This window comes from Salvelinus fontinalis, chromosome 12 (assembly GCF_029448725.1).
Source record: "Salvelinus fontinalis isolate EN_2023a chromosome 12, ASM2944872v1, whole genome shotgun sequence".
Taxonomy (NCBI): Eukaryota; Metazoa; Chordata; class Actinopteri; order Salmoniformes; family Salmonidae; genus Salvelinus; species Salvelinus fontinalis.
Genome location: NC_074676.1, coordinates 24,946,093 through 24,963,635, shown reverse-complemented (window position 1 = coordinate 24,963,635; position 17,543 = coordinate 24,946,093). Strand labels below are relative to the sequence as shown.

At 43.6% G+C, this 17,543-nt stretch overlaps 1 protein-coding gene across 1 annotated transcript; it reads left to right on the top strand.

The window, feature by feature from the left end:
* The first annotated feature begins 16,646 nt into the window (after window positions 1-16,646).
* ch25hl1.1 (cholesterol 25-hydroxylase like 1, tandem duplicate 1) lies at window positions 16,647-17,543 on the top strand. The gene has a single exon (XM_055939289.1). The coding sequence runs from the start codon at window positions 16,686-16,688 to the stop codon at window positions 17,541-17,543; it is 858 nt and encodes a 285-aa protein (XP_055795264.1). The 5' UTR covers window positions 16,647-16,685.

Sequence of the window (17,543 nt, the reverse complement as noted above, 5' to 3'; positions counted from 1 at the left end):
TCACATTTCCACAAACTTCAAAGTGTTTCCTTTCAAATGGTACCAAGAATATGCATATCCTTGCTTCAGGGCATGAGTTACAGGCAGTTAGATTTGGGTATGTCATTATTGGTGAAAATTGAAAAAAAGGGTCCGATCCTGAAGAACTCCCATCTATTTTTGTGACTACCTGGACCTACCCTTATGAAAAAAGATTGCAGTCAGAGTGCAGTATAACGGCAGAATGCAGCAAATACTGCATCCAAAATAACCGTTTTTTTTTAATGCAGTAATTTTGCAATGTAACTGCAGTTAGAGTGCAGTATAATTGCAGTTCAACTGCAGTACCCTGCAATTATTCTGCAATTACTGCATCCAAAATACCACAGTCGACTACAGTTACTGCAATTTTACTGCAGTTTTTAAACTGCAATCTTTTTTTGTAAGGGTACCATTTGGCTTTTCATTCATACCATATGATTTGAAAGAAAAATATATTTTTATTAAACCAGGTAAGTTTACTGAGAACAGATTCTCATTTACAGCAACAACCTGGGGTATAGTTACAGGGGAGAGGAGACAAATGAGCCAATTATAAGCTTTGGATGATAAGGTGAGATGAGGAATTTAGCCAGGACCCCAGGGTTAACACCCCTACTCTTACAATAAGTGCCATGGGATCTTTAATGACCACAGAGAGTCAGGAATCTCTTTTAACATCCCATCTGAAAGACAGCACCCTACACAGGGTAATGTCCCCAATCACAGCCCCAGGGCATTGGGATATTATATTAAATATTTTTTGTTGACGAGAGGGAAGGGTTCCTCCTACTGGCCCTCTAACACCACTTCCAGTAGCACCTGGTCTCCCACCCAGGGACTGACCAGAACCAACCCTGCTTAACTTCAGAAGCCAGCCAGCAGTGGGATGCAGGGTGGTAAACTGCTGGACATTTTTCCTGTTGTTTATTTGAATCATAATTTGAAATAGGCTATGTTTTGTAATAAACAGCATATACGCACTCTAAATAGGTCAGCAGCAAGACAGGTAGCCTAAGAATCAACAAAAATGTTATTTTAATTATTTCAAGGCTATAGCCTGTAAATAAATAAATTAAGAAGCATACGCGATGGTGCCACACTAGGCTGGCAGGGATATTATTAAGCACCTTAGAATTTAAGCAACATTTTTGTTGTATTAAATCATTATAGTCTAGAATTTGCATATACAGTGCATTCGGAAAGTATTCAGACCCTTGACTTTTTTCCACATTTTGTTACATTACAGACTTATTCTAAAATTGACGAGAAAAATAAATATTTTATCCATCAGCAAACAATAACCCATAATGACAATGCAAAAACAGGTTACATTTTTTTGTTGCACATTTATTTAAAAAAAATTAAACGGAAATATCACATTTACATAAGTATTCAGACCCTTTACTCAGTACTTTGTTGAAGCACCTTAGGCAGTGATTACAGACTCTAGTCTTCTTGGGTATGATGCTAAAAGCTTGGCACACCTGTATTTGGATAGTTTCTCCCATTCTTCTCTGCAGATCCTCTCAAGCTCGTTCAGGTTGGATGGGGAGCGTCTCTGCACAGCTATTTTCAGGTTTCTCCAGAGATGTTAGATCTGGTTCGAGTCCGTGCTCTGGCTGGGCCACTCAAGGACATTCAGAGGCTTGTCCCAAAGCCACTCCTGCGTTGTCCTGGCTGTGTGCTTAGGGTTGTTGTCCTGTTGGAACGTGAACCTTCGCCCCAGTCTGAGGTCCTGAGCGGTCTGGAGCAGGTTTTCATCTTTCCCTCGATCCAGACTAGTCTGCCAGTCCCTGCCACTGAAAAACATCCCCACAGCATGAGGCTGCCACTACCATGCTTCACCGTTGGGATAGTGCCAGGTTTCCTCCTGACGTGACGCTTGGCATTCAGGCGAAAGAGTTCAATTTTGGTTTCATCAGACCAGAGAATCTTGTATCTCATGGTCTGAGAGTCTTTAGGTGCCTTTTGACAAACTCCAAGCGGGCTGTCATGTGTCTTTTACTGCGGAGTGGCTTCTGTCTGGCCACTCTACCATAAAGGCCTGATTGATGGAGTGCTGTAGAGATGGTTGTGCTTATGGAAGGTTCTCCCTTCTCCACAGAGGAACTATGAAACTCTGTTAGAGTGAACACTGGGTTCTTGGTCACCTCCCTGACCAAGGCTCTTCTCCCCCGATTGCTCAGTTTGGCCGGGCGGCCAGCTCTAGGAAGAGTCTTTGTGGTTCCAAACTTCTTCCATTTAAGAATGATGGAGGCCACTGTGTTTTTGGTGACCTTCAATGCTGCAGACATTGAAGGTACCGTTTGCACTGACATGCACTGTCAACTGTGAGACCTTATATAGACAGGTGTGTGCCTTTCCAAATCATGTCCAATCAATTGAATTTACCACAGGTGGACTCCAATCAAGTTGTAGAAACATCTCAAGAATGATCAATGGAAACAGGATGTACTTGAGCTCAATCTTGAGTCTCATAGCAAAGGGTCTGAATACTTATTTACATAAGGTATTTCTGTTTTTTATGTTTAATACATTTGCTAACATTTGGGGTATTGTGTGTAGATTGATGAGGATAATTTTTTGGGGGATCAGTTTTAGAATAAACCTGTAATGTAACAAAATAGGGGGGGGGGGGGGGGGTCTGAATACTTTCCAAATGCACTGTAGGCTGTGACTTACTTAGAATTAAATACAAATTAAATGAAAAATGCCTTGTTAGGCTCAATCCTTTGAATTCATTTTTAGAAACATGAGTTTGGCCAGAGTCTGTGGCTTCAGGCCAGGAGAGCAGGCCAGTAGCTGAGAAAACCCTTTCAGCGCTTGCAAAGCCACTGGGGATGCTAAACACCCTTCGGGCCACTCTTGCCAGGCTGGGCAGGGATGCGTAGTTGTTTTTTAAATTTTTCTGTAGGTAGGCCTGAAGGATTTTAGGTAAAATAACCCTATCAAAACGGAAAGCTACTTGAAGAGGTAATATTCCAGGCCTATTTGGCCAAAATCAATGATGGCCTATAGTATAGATAATAGAAAGTAAATTAACTAAACTTTTAAGAGATCAGATTTTTTGTTTAGAAATACTACTGACACCAGTAGCGACCCGTCATTCAGGGCAGGTGGGGCATTTTTTAAAATATATTTGTGCCTGTTTTGCATGTTATTTGGGCATTAATACATGACACATCAGTTTGCAAACAATGGAAACAATGTCTTTGTAACGGAATTCTTCGTCCTCCTCTGACGAGGAGTAAGAAATGTCGGACCAAGATGCAGCGTGGTGAGTATCCATTTTAATATGAATACATGAATACATGAAACAAACAAAATAACGAATAAACGAACGAAGAAGAAACAGTCCCGTAAAGTGACAACACAAACACAGGAACACAGTAACAGGAACAATCATCCACAATACAAAACAGGCTACCTAAATATGGTTCCCAATCAGAGACAACAACTAACACCTGCCTCTGATTGAGAACCATATCAGGCCAAACACATAGAAATAGACAAACTAGACATACAACATAGAATGCCCACTCATATCACACCCTGACCAAACAAAACATAGAAACATACAAGACAAACTATGGTCAGGGCGTGACAGTCTTTGAGGTAATAAAGCTGAATACAAACATGGTGTCTTTTTGCTTTCTTGAGTAAGGCAGCTCCAAAATGCAGGTGTTTCAGCCTAGCTCAGTGCTTTCTGTAGTGGTGGAGCAGGCAGTGGAACATATGGAGTGTATGGGTTGGGAATGTTCTCTAGTTGCGCCGTGATTGGCTCAGTGTTGTGTCACTCATGGGGACACTACATAAAAATTTAAAACAATTCAAGCCCCTTGGGTTCTACCATAGAGTTACTGTCACACCCTGATCTGTTTCACCTGTCTTTGTGATTGTCTCCACCCCCCTCTAGGTGTTGCCCATATTTCCCATTATCACCTGTGTTCTCTGTTTTTTCTGTTGCCAGTTCGTTTTGTTTCGTCAATTCTACCAGCGTGTTTCCCTCTGCTCCTGTCTCTCTATTGTTCCTGTAACCATAGTTTTCCGGGTGTTGACCGTTCTGCCCGCCCTGACCCTGAGCCTGCTTGCCTTCCTGTACCTTTGCCCCAACTATCTGGATTACTGACCTCTGCCTTAACCTGCCTTTTGCCTGCCCCTGTTCGATTAATAAACTGTTGTTACTTCGACGTTGTCTGCATCTGGGTCTTACCATCATTGGTAGGCACGAGGAATTGCTTTGTGGCCTTATGGAGTGGGTCAACACCTTGGCCTAACGCCATGATCGGGTGTTGGACATCTTGCTGGAACAATTCCGCGGGTTGGCTAGGAGGCAGCCTACTATGACGGTAACCTCACAGCAGTAACTCGGCTGTTAGCAGCGCCGCCTCACCAGTCACTCCGCCTTCCCGGGAGCCCCGCTTACCTCCCCCGGAATGCTTCAATGGAGAGCCAGGCACCTGTCAGGCGTTTCTAGCACAGTGTGCCCTCATCTTCGAGCTTCAGCCCTCCTCCTTCCCCTCGGACCGCTCTAAGATAGCATACCTTATCACGCTCGCCTGGGCTACAGCTGTATGGGAGCAACAGCCAGCCACATGCGTCAGTCTTGAGGAGTTTGTGGGAGTGGTAAAGGTGTTTGATGCCCCATTCTCCGGGAGAGAGGCTGCCCGGAAGATACTCCAGCTTTGGCAGGACTCCCGCAGTGTGGCAGACTATGCGGTGGATTTCCGCAAGTTGGCAGCTGAGAGTGCCTGGAACCAGGAAGCTCTGTTCGACATGTTCCTACACGGAGTCTCGGAGAGGTCAAGGACAAGCTTCCAAGGATGAGACTTGTGGTCATTTTGTGTCCTCTTGTCCGTTAAAAGATCAGGCTCACCGGTAGGAGCAAGTATTCTGGTGGGCCATATGGAGAACTTTTCTGCTTCCCTTACTTGCACTCTGTTTCCTGCCATTCCGCTGTGGGGAAACCAGTCGAAATCTCTCCGGGTCCTCATTGACTGGGGCCGATGAGAGCTTTTTGGACTCCGTGCTGGGCATCCCCACTCAGCCCTTCTCCATTTGCAATTGACGTTAGAGCGCTGGACAGGCACTCTGTAGGCCGGGTCACCTACAGCACCACTCCCATCAACCTACGTGTGTCAGGGAACCACAGCGAGGCTATCCAGTTCCTGCTCATTAAGTCTCCTACAAATCCTGTGGTATTGAGTTTCTTCTGGCTCCAGCAACACAATCCCCTCATTAACTGGCATACTGGTGCCATCATGGGCTGGAGCCCATTCTGCCATATTCATTGCCTGAAGTCAGCACAACCTGCCCCGGGACATCTTCCGGGGGGCTCAGAAGTTTCCCCGGACCTCTCCACCATTCCCACGGAGTACCAGGACCTCCGGTAGGTGTTCAACAAGGCCCGGGCCACTTTGCTTCCGCCGCACCAACCATATGACTGCGGGATTGACCTTCTCCCTAGCACTGTACGCTCTGTCAGGACCAGAGACCAAGGCGATGGAGACCTACTTTGGGGACTCCCTAGCTGCAGGATTCATCCGCCCTTCTTCCTCTCCTGCCGGCGTAGGGTTCTTCTTTGTGGAGAAGAAGGACAAGACCCTGCGCCCGTGCATCGACTACCGGGGTCTCAACGACATAACGGTGAAGAACCGCTACCTGCTACCCCTCATCTCCTCGGCCTACGAACCGCTCCAGGGGGCCACCGTATTTTCCATGCTGGATCTACAGAACGCCTACCAACAGGTGCGTATATGGGAAGAGGGACGAGTGGATGACCACCTCCAACATGGCCAGTGGTCAATACGAGTATCTGGTCATGCCATTTGGTCTTACCAACGCCCCTGCTGTGTTCCAGGCTCTGGTTAATGATGTTCTCCGTGACATGTTGAACCGATTTGTCTTTGTCTACCTTGATGACATCCTCGTCTTCTCCCGCTTCACCCAAGAACATGTGCTCCACGTCCGAGAGGTTCTCCAACGCCTCCTGGAGAATCAGCCGTTTGTAAAAGCAGAGAAGTGCTGGATTACTGACCTCTGCCTGCCCTTGACCCGCCTTTTGCCTGCCCCTATTCGATTTATAAACTGTTGTTACTTTGACGTTGTCTGCATCTTGGTCTTACCTGAAACGTGATAGTTACATTAGAAGTGCCCATCTAAGGCACAAGGTCATTGGCCACAGATCTATCGTAGCTTTGATTGGATTGATCATGTCAAGATCATACTTTCAAAATCTTAGCTAGCAAGCTAGCAGTCATCATCGTGAATCAAGTCAACAATCTAATCCTTTTCAATCCTTGTCATGCGAAAATAAATTATAGATAAAACGTATCGGTGCTCATCGGCCATTGGATATAAACATTACACAACAAGTTGGAAATCGCAAATTCAACAATGAGGGGTTTGGAAGGAATCAGTGGCTAACTGCTATTCAGTGGAGTGGGTGTGTGGTCCAAGTCTGGGTTTAAGGGTCTCTTTTCCAAGCTTAAAAGGATAAACATTCAACACCATGGGCCATAAAAGTTTGAATTCATTGGCCATGCTGTCAATCCAGCATGACTTCTGCCGTGTTCAAAACAACTGGAAACTCGGAACTGGGAAATCTCAGACATCAGTGAGTTCAAGACAACTGGAAACTCTGAAAAAACAAGCTCCAACTAGGAAAATGTAGTCATCAAACTCGGATTTCCAAGTCGGGTACTCAGGCCTCTTTCTAGAGCTCCGACCTGAAGATCACTGACGTGATTCAATCTTGTTTTTTCAGCGTTCCCAGTTGTCTTGAAAGCATCATAAATCTAGAGAATTACAGAATTTGATGACAAAGTTTAATTACAAAATTTGCACACGAAGGATCGCCACGCAAACTTCCTGTTCAAGTCAGCACAGCACAACAAGGTGGGTCCAAAAATGTCTTGAATGCTGCTACATAAATTATGTAATATGCCAGGGAGATACAGTTGAAGTCGGAAGTTTACATACACCTTAGCCAAATACATTTAAACTCAGTTTTTCACAATTCCTGACATATAATCCGGGTAAAAATTCCCTAACTTAGATCAGTTAGGATCACCATTTTATTTTAAGAATGTGAAATGTCAGAATAATAGTAGAGAGAATTATTTATTTCATATCTTCTATGGGATTGAGGTCAGGGCTTTGTGATGGCCACTCCAATACCTTGACTTTGTTGTCCTTAAGCCATTTTGCCACAACTTTGGAAGTATGCTTGGGGTCATTGTCCATTTGGAAGACCCATTTGCGACCAAGCTTTAACTTCCTGACTGATGTCTTGAGATGTTGCTTCAATATATCCACATAATTTTCCACCCTCATGATGCCATCTATTTTGTGAAGTGCACCAGTCCCTCCTGTAGCAAAGCACCCCCACAACATGATGCTGCCCCACGTGCTTCACGGTTGGGATGGTGTTCTTCAGCTTGCAAGCCTCCCCCTTTTCCTCCAAACATAACGATGGTCATTATTGCCATACAGTTCTATTTTTGTTTCATCAGACCAGAGGACATTTCTCCAAAAAGTACGATCTTTGTCCCCATGTGCAGTTGCAAACCGTAGTCTGGCTTTTTTATGGCGGTTTTGGAGCAGTGACTTCTTCCTTGCTGAGCGGCCTTTCAGGTTATGTCAATATAGGACTCGTTTTACTGTGGATATAGATACTTTTGTACCTGTTTCCTCCAGCATCTTCACAAAGTCCTTTGCTGTTGTTCTGGTATTGATTTGCACTTTTCGCACCAAAGTACATTCATCTCTAAGAGACATCTCTCCTTCCTGAGCGGTATGATGGCTGCGCGGTCCCATGGTGTTCATACTTGCGTACTATTGTTTGTATTGATGAATGTGGTGCCTTCAGGCATTAGGAAATTGCTCCCAAGGTTGAACCAGACTTTTGGAGGTCTACAATTGTATTTCTGAGATCTTGGCTGATTTATTTTGATTTTCCCATGATGTCAAGCAAAGAGGCACTGAGTTTGAAGGTAGGCCTTGAAATACATCCTCAGGTACACCTCCAATTGACAAAAAGTATGTAAATTAGCCTTCTAAAGCCTTCTTCAGAAGCTTCTAAAGCCATGACATAATTTTCTGGAATTTTCCAAGCTGTTTAAAGGCATAGTCAACTTAGTGTATGTAAACTTCTGATCCACTGGAATTGTGATACAGTGAATTCTAAGTGAAGTATTCTGTCTGTAAACAATTGTTGGAAAAATTACTTGTGTCTTGCACAAAGTAGATGTCCTATCCGACTTGCCAAAACTATAGTTTGTTAACAAGAAATTTGTGGAGTGGTTAAAAAACGAGTTTTAATGACTCCAACCTAAATGTATGTAAACTTCCGAATTCAACTGTATGTATACCGCAGCTAAGAAAGTAATACTAAGTGCATGTTGTGAAGTAAACTGTTAGTAGTCCTTGTGCCTCGCCCTAATAATTTGTTACCTTTCCCCTCATAATTTCACCTACTGTTCTGACTTGGTGATGCACATATAGCCTATAGCCTGTTTTAGAGAAACGTTATCTTCGTATATTGAAAGTGCGTTCATTGTCTGATTATATGCCCCCTTTATTTATCCTACGGTTCTGACTTGGTGTACAGAAAGAATACTGTAAGAACAGCCCATGTTCTGTCGCTGTACATTTCAAAATTCCTGAACAAATAGTTATATTGACTATGTCCGTCCTAGCTCGCTCATTAATCTCTTAATCGACTGGGCATGCCCTGAGCTTGTAAAGTGAGCGCTACTGGAGCTAAATTGGAGTGGATGAGAAGCCGACACGCCAGCCTTTGGGAAACTCTCCACGCTCCAGTCAAATTGGGCATGCTCCACTCCTCGCTATGCTCCAGCTCTGCTCCGTTCACATACATGATAACATTATTATATCAACACAAAAAAAAAAAACATTCACGGAAAGCAGCCAGTGAGAAGAAATAATCAAAGACAAATATGTTAACATTATGGCAGACAGTGGTTGATTGATGACCAGGCTTGCTCTATGTGATTTAAGATCAAACCTTCTATCAATCAGTGGAGGCTGGTGGGAGGAGTTGTAGGAGGACAGGCTCATTGTAATGGCTGGAATGGAATTCATGGAATGGTATCAAACAGATCAAACATATGGACACCACATTCTTGACTCCATTCCATTGATTCCATTCCAGCCGTTACAATGATCATGTCCTCCTATAGCTCCTCCAACCAGCCTCCACTGCTATCAATGCCCTATTGTTTTCATATAAATCAAGTGATTATTGTAATGTTATTCAGCTGCTGTGATTGGTGAGAAGTGTTTACATTCTTGTGAGGATAGAGCCCCTAGTCTTGGAGTAGCACTCAGCCTTGTTGTTGCCCTGGTGTTAACATGCAGCAGAGCACTCTCCAGCACAGCATAAGTAAACCCGGGTGCTTGAGCTCACTGTAATCACAGACACTCTCATTAAAAGCCTATTTACGCTTGCTCTGGCAATGCGCTCCTCTGCTGATCATTTGGGCTGTGTTTAAGGGACTACCCGCTGTAGACATCATTAGATTTTACACATAAAATTGTAAAATCAGTGGGGTTTGTAAATTACTCGGTTCCCAAATTACATTGAGGTGCTAAGTACTCTCTGCCAGCAAGCGCTATTGGTGTGTCTGAGCAGTATGTTTCTTATCCCAGCAAAAGCCTCCCAAGTACCTTGTTGAATCAATGTAATACCCTACATTTACAATTGACTCCTCAGTGGCACCACTTTTTCAATTATCTCCCAATTTAACCCACACATTTACAAAGGATGATCTTTTTATGTATTTTAGGTAGGCAAGCTAGACAAAATCTTAGGAGTTTTCCTATTCAACAAAATGGGCCAATAGGGCTTGAAATGACTGAAATGCCTTCTAAATATGGTAACAATATTAGCACTATTTCTGTAACGTAAAATGCCAGGAGTCAGGAAGCAGGTGAGTTTAATAATGAATCGATGCAGAAAAACAAAACATGAGAAGCGTACAGAACGTAATAGAAAACAATACTACAGAATGACTGATGTCTACTGAGGGCTAAATAAAGGTGGAGTAGTCAAGGAAATAATGATGACCAGGTGTGTGTAATAATGGGGAGTAGGTGTGCGTATTGATGAGGAGCAGGTGTGTGTAATAATTGTTGCCAGGGCCGGCAGTGTTTGTGTTTATATAGGATGTACCACCCCCACCTACCCTCAACCAATCATGTCAATACGGCGCTATGCTGAACCCACCGCAATGTTATACAATTTGGGAGGCATAGGGCATCGCCATACGGAGCTCAATTTGGCTTGCCCCAAGCCTCTGGAGACTCCACAATTGCGTCACACCCTCCGGATCACATTGTCAGATCAAGAATAAAATAGGCTTTTAGACACAAGCACTTTATACACCAAAATGACCGTCGGAACCGGTCCAGAACAGCGCTACGTCCCCCAAATATGGAATTTATTGAGTTTAAAGATGGGACTGGCTTCAGCCACCCTAGTCATAAACTGTTCTCTCTGCTACCACACGGCAAGTGGTACTGGAGCGCCAAGTCTAGGTCCAAAAGGCTTCTTAACAGCTTCTACCCCCAAGCCATAAGACACCTGAACAGCTAATCAAAGGGCTACCTAGACCCCTCTTTACACTGCTGCTACCCTCTATTTATCATCGATGCATAGTCACTAACTCTACCTACATGTACATATTCCCGAAATTACCTCGACTAACCGGTGCCCCCGCACATTGACTCTGTACCGGTATCCCCTGTATATAGCCTCACTATTGTTATTTTACTGCTGCTGTTGAATTATTTGTTACTTTTATTTTCATTTTTTTTTTACTTATCTATTTTTTACTTAACACTTATTTTTCTTAACATTTCTTAAAGCATTGTTAGTTAAGGGCTTGTAAGTAAGCATTTCACTGTAAGGTTTACACCCGTTGTATTCGGCGGATGTGACAAATACGATTTGAATAACTGTGTCAGTGGTTTTCTCCCTTGAGCACCTGACCTTAATTAAGTCTTAAGATTAGGTAAGATTACACATAAGATTAGGTAAGATTACACATAAGATTAGGCTACACAATATGTTTAGGTCAGATTACATAAAATTGGAGTCTTTGATTGAAAGTTCGTAACTCACTAATCTTCTAAAATACATTAAGACCACATTATAAAATAACAGATGGAAAATAACAGATTTTATGGACTCTGAACTAATTATATTCCACCTTGGCCCAAACATGATATTGAGAATCAAAATAATGATTCTTGACAATTTTGACGATCTGAATAGGTCACCCCGGTGGTCTCCAATTGATATACAGATATGTAATGCTCATTAATGCTGTGGTGTTGTAGATATTATTCATTTAATAAATTATACTGATAAAGACGCATTTCAATTTTGTTTAACTTGTGATAGGTAAGATGCATAATTAACTCATAACTCAAGCAGGGACCAACAGATCTGTATCTGGTACAGTATGACTTACCGTTTTGAATAAGCTGATTAACTAACTGGTCTGGGGTAAACTGCAAGTGGGGCGGATGGTGCTGCAGGTCGGTCGTTCCACGAAAAGAGTGCCCTTTTGATATTTTAAGTAGAAGTGGCATTTAATACAGTGCCTTGCAAAAGTATTCATCTCCCTTGGCGTTTTTAATATTTTGCCAAAAGACATGTGGGAGACTCCCCAAACATATGGAAGAAGGTACTCTGGTCAGAATAGACTAAAACTGAGCATTTTAGCCATCAAGGAAAACGCTATGTCTGGCGCAAACCCAACACCTCTCATCACCCCAAGAATACCATCCCCACAGTGAAGCATGGTGGTGGTAGCATCATGCTGTGGGGATGTTTTTCATTGGCAGGGACTGGGAAACTGGTCAGAATTGAAGGAATGATGGATGTCGCTAAATACAGGGAAATTCTTGAGGGAACCTGTTTCAGTCTTCCAGAGATTTGAGACTGGGATGGAGGTTCACCTTCCAGCAGGACAATGACCCTAAGCATACTGCTAAAGCAACACTTGAGTGGTTTAAGGGGAAACATTTAAATGTCTTGGAATGGCCTAGTCAAAGCCCAGACCTCAATCCAATTCAGAATCTGTGGTATGACTTAAAGATTGCAGTACACCAGCGGAACCCATCCAACTTGAAGAACCTGCAGCAGTTCTGCCTTGAAGAATGGATAGATCTGCCAAGATTTTAGAGACCCCAAGAGACTTAATTGCTGCAAAAGGTGGCTCTACAAAGTATTGACTTGGGGGGGGGTAAATAGTTATGCACGCTCAAGTTTTCCGTTTTTTTGTCTCATTTCTTGTTTGTTTCACAATAAAAAATATTTTGCATCTTCAAAGTCGTAGGCATGTTGTGTAAATCAAATGATATAAACCCCCAAAAAATCTATTTTAATTCCAGGTTGTAAGGCAACAAAATAGGAAAAATGCCAAGGGAGGTGAATACTTTCGCAAGCCACTGTATAGACCACATGTAAAATTCAATAAATCTGAATTTGTATATGAATAAAGAGTTGCTAATGTCCCTCTGTGCCTTACACAGCCTGTAGGTGTGTTTTGGGTCATTGTCCTGTTGAAAAACAAATGATAGTCCCATTAAGCGCAAACCAGATGGTATGGCGTATTGCTGCAGAATGCTGGTTAAGTGTGCCTTGAATTCTAAATACATCACTGACAGTGTCACCAGCAAAGCACCATCACACCTCCTCCTCCATGCTTCACGGTGGGAACCACACATGCAGAGATCATCCGTTCACCTACTCCGCGTCTCACAAAGACATGGTGGTTTGAAACAAAAATCTCATCAGACCAAAGGACAGATTTCCACTGGTCTAATGTCCATTGCTTGTGTTCCTTGGCCCAAGCAAGTCTCTTCTTCTTATTGGTGTCCTTTAGTAGTAGTTTCTTTGCAGCAATTCGACCATGAATGCCAGATTCATGCAGTCTCCCCTGAACAGTTGATGTTGAGATGTGTCTGTTACTTAAACTCTGTGAAGCATTTATTTGGGCTGCAATCTGAGGTGCTGTTACTCTAATGAACTTATCCTCTGCAGCAGGGGTAATTCTGGGTCTTCCTTTCTTGTGGTGGTCCTCATGAGAGCCAGTTTCATCATAGCGCTTGATGGTTTATTCAACTGCACTTGAAGAAACGTTCAAAGTTTTTTAAATTTTCCAGATTGACTGACCTTCATGTCTTAAAGTAATGATGGACTGTCATTTCTCTTTGGTTATTCGAGCTGTCCTGGCCATAATATGGAATTGGTATTTTACCAAATAGGGCTGTCTTCTGTATACCCCCTACCTTATCACAACACAACTGATTGGCTCAAGCGCATTAAGAAGGAAAGAAATTCCACAAATTAACTTTTAACAAGGCACACCTGTTAATTGAAATGCATTCCAGGTGCCTACCTCATGAAGCTGGTTGAGAGAATGCCAAGAGTATACAAACTTCTCATCAAGGCAGTGTGGCAACTTTGATGAATTTCAAATATAAAATATATTTTGGTTTGTTTAACACTTTTTTGGTTACTACATGATTCCATATGTGTTATTTCATAGTTTGTGGGCACCGTTTGTCACGTGATAGTGCAATTATTGTATTGTTTTGTTTAGTGTTGTGTAGTGGCTTTGCTGGACTCCTGAATGAGAGATTTCATTAGGACAGAAAGCATATGATATGGTTAGCATTCGTTTTGGCCTCATTTGAACATTAGAAGATTTTTATATAAATAGTATAAAGTGGACGGGGATATATGACATCTGTGGTGATTCAGTATTATTGATAGGATCGAGATAACCTATGTAAGGGGCATGCATCCCACATTTATTTTTTTGCCCCACCAAGATTTACATAATAAAATCGCCACAGCTGGTACTGTGTATATATATATATATATACACACACAGTACAGTATATATACAGTATATCACAAAAGTGAGTACACCCCTCACATTTTTGTAAATATTTGAGAATATCTTTTCATGTGACAACACTGAAGAAATGACACTTTGCTACAATGTAAAGTAGTGAGTGTACAGCTTGTATAACAGTGTACATTTGCTGTCCCCTCAAAATAACTCAACACACAGCCATTAATCCATTAATGTCTAAACCGCTGGCAACAAAAGTGAGTACACCCCTAAGTGAAAATGTCCAAATTGGGCCCAGTGTCAATATTTTGTGTGGCCACCATCATTTTCCAGCACTGCCTTAACCCTCTTGGGCATGGAGTTCACCAGAGCTTCACAGGTTGCCACTGGAGTCCTCTTCCACTCCTCCATGACGACATCATGCCAGCAGCATACCACCCTGCATACCACTGCTGGCTTGCTTCTGAAGCTAAGCAGGGTTGGTCCTGGTCAGTCCCTGGATGGGAGACCAGATGCTGCTGGAAGTGGTGTTGGAGGGCCAGTAGGAGGCACTCTTTCCTCTGGTCTAAAAAATATCCCAATGCCCCAGGGCAGTGATTGGGGACACTGCCCTGTGTAGGGTGCCGTCTTTCGGATGGGACGTTAAACGGGTGTCCTGACTCTCTGAGGTCATTAAAGATCCCATGGCACTTATCGTAGGGGTGTTAACCCTGGTGTCCTGGCTAAATTCCCAATCTGGCCCTCAAACCATCATGGTCACCTAATAATCCCCAGTTTACAATTGGCTCATTCATCCCCCTCCTCTCCCCTGTAACTATTCCCCAGGTCGTTGCTGCAAATGAGAACGTGTTCTCAGTCAACTTACCTGGTAAAATAACGGTAAAATAAAAAATAAATAAATAAAATCATGGAGCTGGTGGATGTTAGAGTTCCTTGCACTCCTCCACCTTCCGTTTGAGGATGCCCCACAGATGCTCAATGGGGTTTAGGTCTGGAGACATGCTTGGCCAGTCCATCACCTTTAGCAAGGCAGTGGTCGTCTTGGAGGTGTGTTTGGGGTTGTTACCATGTTGGAATACTGCCCTGCGGCCCAGTCTCCGAAGGGAGGGGATCATGCTCTGCTTCAGTATGTCACAGTACATGTTGGCATTCATAGTTCCCTCAATGAACTGTAGCTCCCCAGTGCCGGCAGCACTCATGCAGCCCCAGACCATGACACTCCCACCACCATGCTTGACTGTAGGCAAGACACACTTGTCTTTGTACTCCTCAGCTGGTTGCCGCCACACACGCTTGACACCATCTGAACCAAATAAGTTTATCTTGGTCTCATCAGACCACAGGACATGGTTCCAGTAATCCATGTCCTTAGTCTGCTTGTCTTCAGCAAACTGTTTGCGGGCTTTCTTGTGCATCATCTTTAGAAGAGGCTTCCTTCTGGGACGACAGCCATGCAGACCAATTTGATGCAGTGTACGGCGTATAATCTGAGCACTGACAGGCTGACCCCCCACCCCTTCAACCTCTGCAGCAATGCTGGCAGCACTCATACATCTATTTCCCAAAGACAACCTCTGGATATGACGCTGAGCACGTGCACTCAACTTCTTTGGTCGACCATGGCGAGGCCTGTTCTGAGTGGAACCTGTCCAGTTAAACCGCTGTATGTTCTTGGCCACCGTGCTGCAGCTCAGTTTCAGGGTCTTGGCAATCTTCTTATAGCCCAGGCCATCTTTATGTAGAGCAACAATTATTTTTTTCAGATCCTCAGAGAGTTCTTTGCCATGAGGTGCCATGTTGAACTTCCAGTGACCAGTCAGTATGAGGGAGTGTGAGAGTGATGACACCAAATTTAACACACCTGCTCCCTATTCACACCTGAGACCTTGTAACACTAACGAGTCACATGACACCGGGAGGGAAAATGGCTAATTGGGCCCAATTTGGACATTTTCACTTAGGGGTGTACTCACTTTTGTTGCCAGCGGTTTAGACATGAATGGCTGTGTGTTGAGATGGACTGGCCAAGCATGTCTCCAGACCTAAACCCCATTGAGCATCTGTGGGGCATCCTCAAACGGAAGGTGGAGGAGTGCAAGGTCTCTAACATCCACCAGCTCCATGATGTCGTCATGGAGGAGTGGAAGAGGACTCCAGTGGCAACCTGTGAAGCTCTGGTGAACTCCATGCCCAAGAGGGTTAAGGCAGTGCTGGAAAATGATGGTGGCCACACAAAATATTGACACTGGGCCCAATTTGGACATTTTCACTTAGGGGTGTACTCACTTTTGTTGCCAGCGGTTTAGACATTAATGTATTAATGGCTGTGTGTTGAGTTATTTTGAGGGGACAGCAAATGTACACTGTTATACAAGCTGTACACTCACTACTTTACATTGTAGCAAAGTGTCATTTCTTCAGTGTTGTTACATGAAAAGATATACCGGTACTCAAATATTTACAAAAATGTGAGGGGTGTACTCACTTTTGTGATATACTGTATATATATAAGTTACACTACCCAAAAGGTACTCAGTTAGTGGAACGACCCAGGCACCAACTTAAACTGTTCAGTGTTGAAATCTTTGTGTTTTCTGGTGGATTTTGTTAATCTTACGGAAAAGGATTTATTGTTGGAAATTAGTATTGTGAGGGGAAAATCTGCTGTCTCATTGAAGTGGGAGCAAAGTACATAGCTAAGCACTATAAAAAGGGAGAATGTCTTCTTCTCTCTGCGCATTACAATCACAGGCATTCAGAGTCACCAGGATGTTGAACATCACCAAGGTTCAGTTTACTTTGCAGCTTCCTACCTTTTCCAGATCCTCAGACAGGCTTTTGCAGCCTCTATGGGACTATTTCCTTTTCAATCACTACTCCCTCATCTCCTCTCCCTTCTTCCCTGTCATGATCTGCTTCTCCAGTTACTTATTCTCCAGTCTCCCCTTTGCTGTACTAGACCTCCTGGGAGATAATGTCCCCTCCATTCACCGCTACAAGATCCAGCAAGAGAGACGTCCAACCATTCGCATGATGGCAAAGAGCATCGGAAGGGCTGTATATAACCACTTGATCTTTGTTCTGCCTGCTGTGCTGATTCAGACCTGCTTTATGCCTTCAGCGGTGCTACCTACCAGTGCTCCAACTGTGGTAGAGGTGCTCATTGATGGACTGGCTGTCCTTCTTCTTTTTGACGCACAGTATTTTATGTGGCACTTTGTGCACCACAAACATCCACAACTGTATCGGTGGGTCCATGCCATCCACCATGAATACATGGCACCCTTCTCCTGGTCCACTCAGCAAATCAGCATTCCTGAACTGATAACAGTTGGATTCTGGAGCAACCTGGACCCCATCCTGTTGAAATGCCACCCTTTCACCATCTGGTGCGTCACCATCTTAAGTATCTGGATGTCAGTGGAGGACCACATAGGCTATGACCTGCCATGGGGTCTTAACCACCTGGTACCATTTGGTCTGTTAGGAGGAGCACCAGCGCATGACATGCACCACCAGAAGCCCAACAGTAACTATGCACCTTTCTTCAGCCACTGGGATAGAATTTTTGGGACTGCCATCCTGGCAGGGAAGATAACTGAGAAAAAAGTGTTTTATTCTCTGTAA

Excerpts from the sequence above, each read along its gene's own strand:
- ch25hl1.1 (XM_055939289.1), top strand. The coding sequence starts at position 16,686 with ATGTTGAACATCACCAAGGTTCAGTTTACTTTGCAGCTTCCTACCTTT.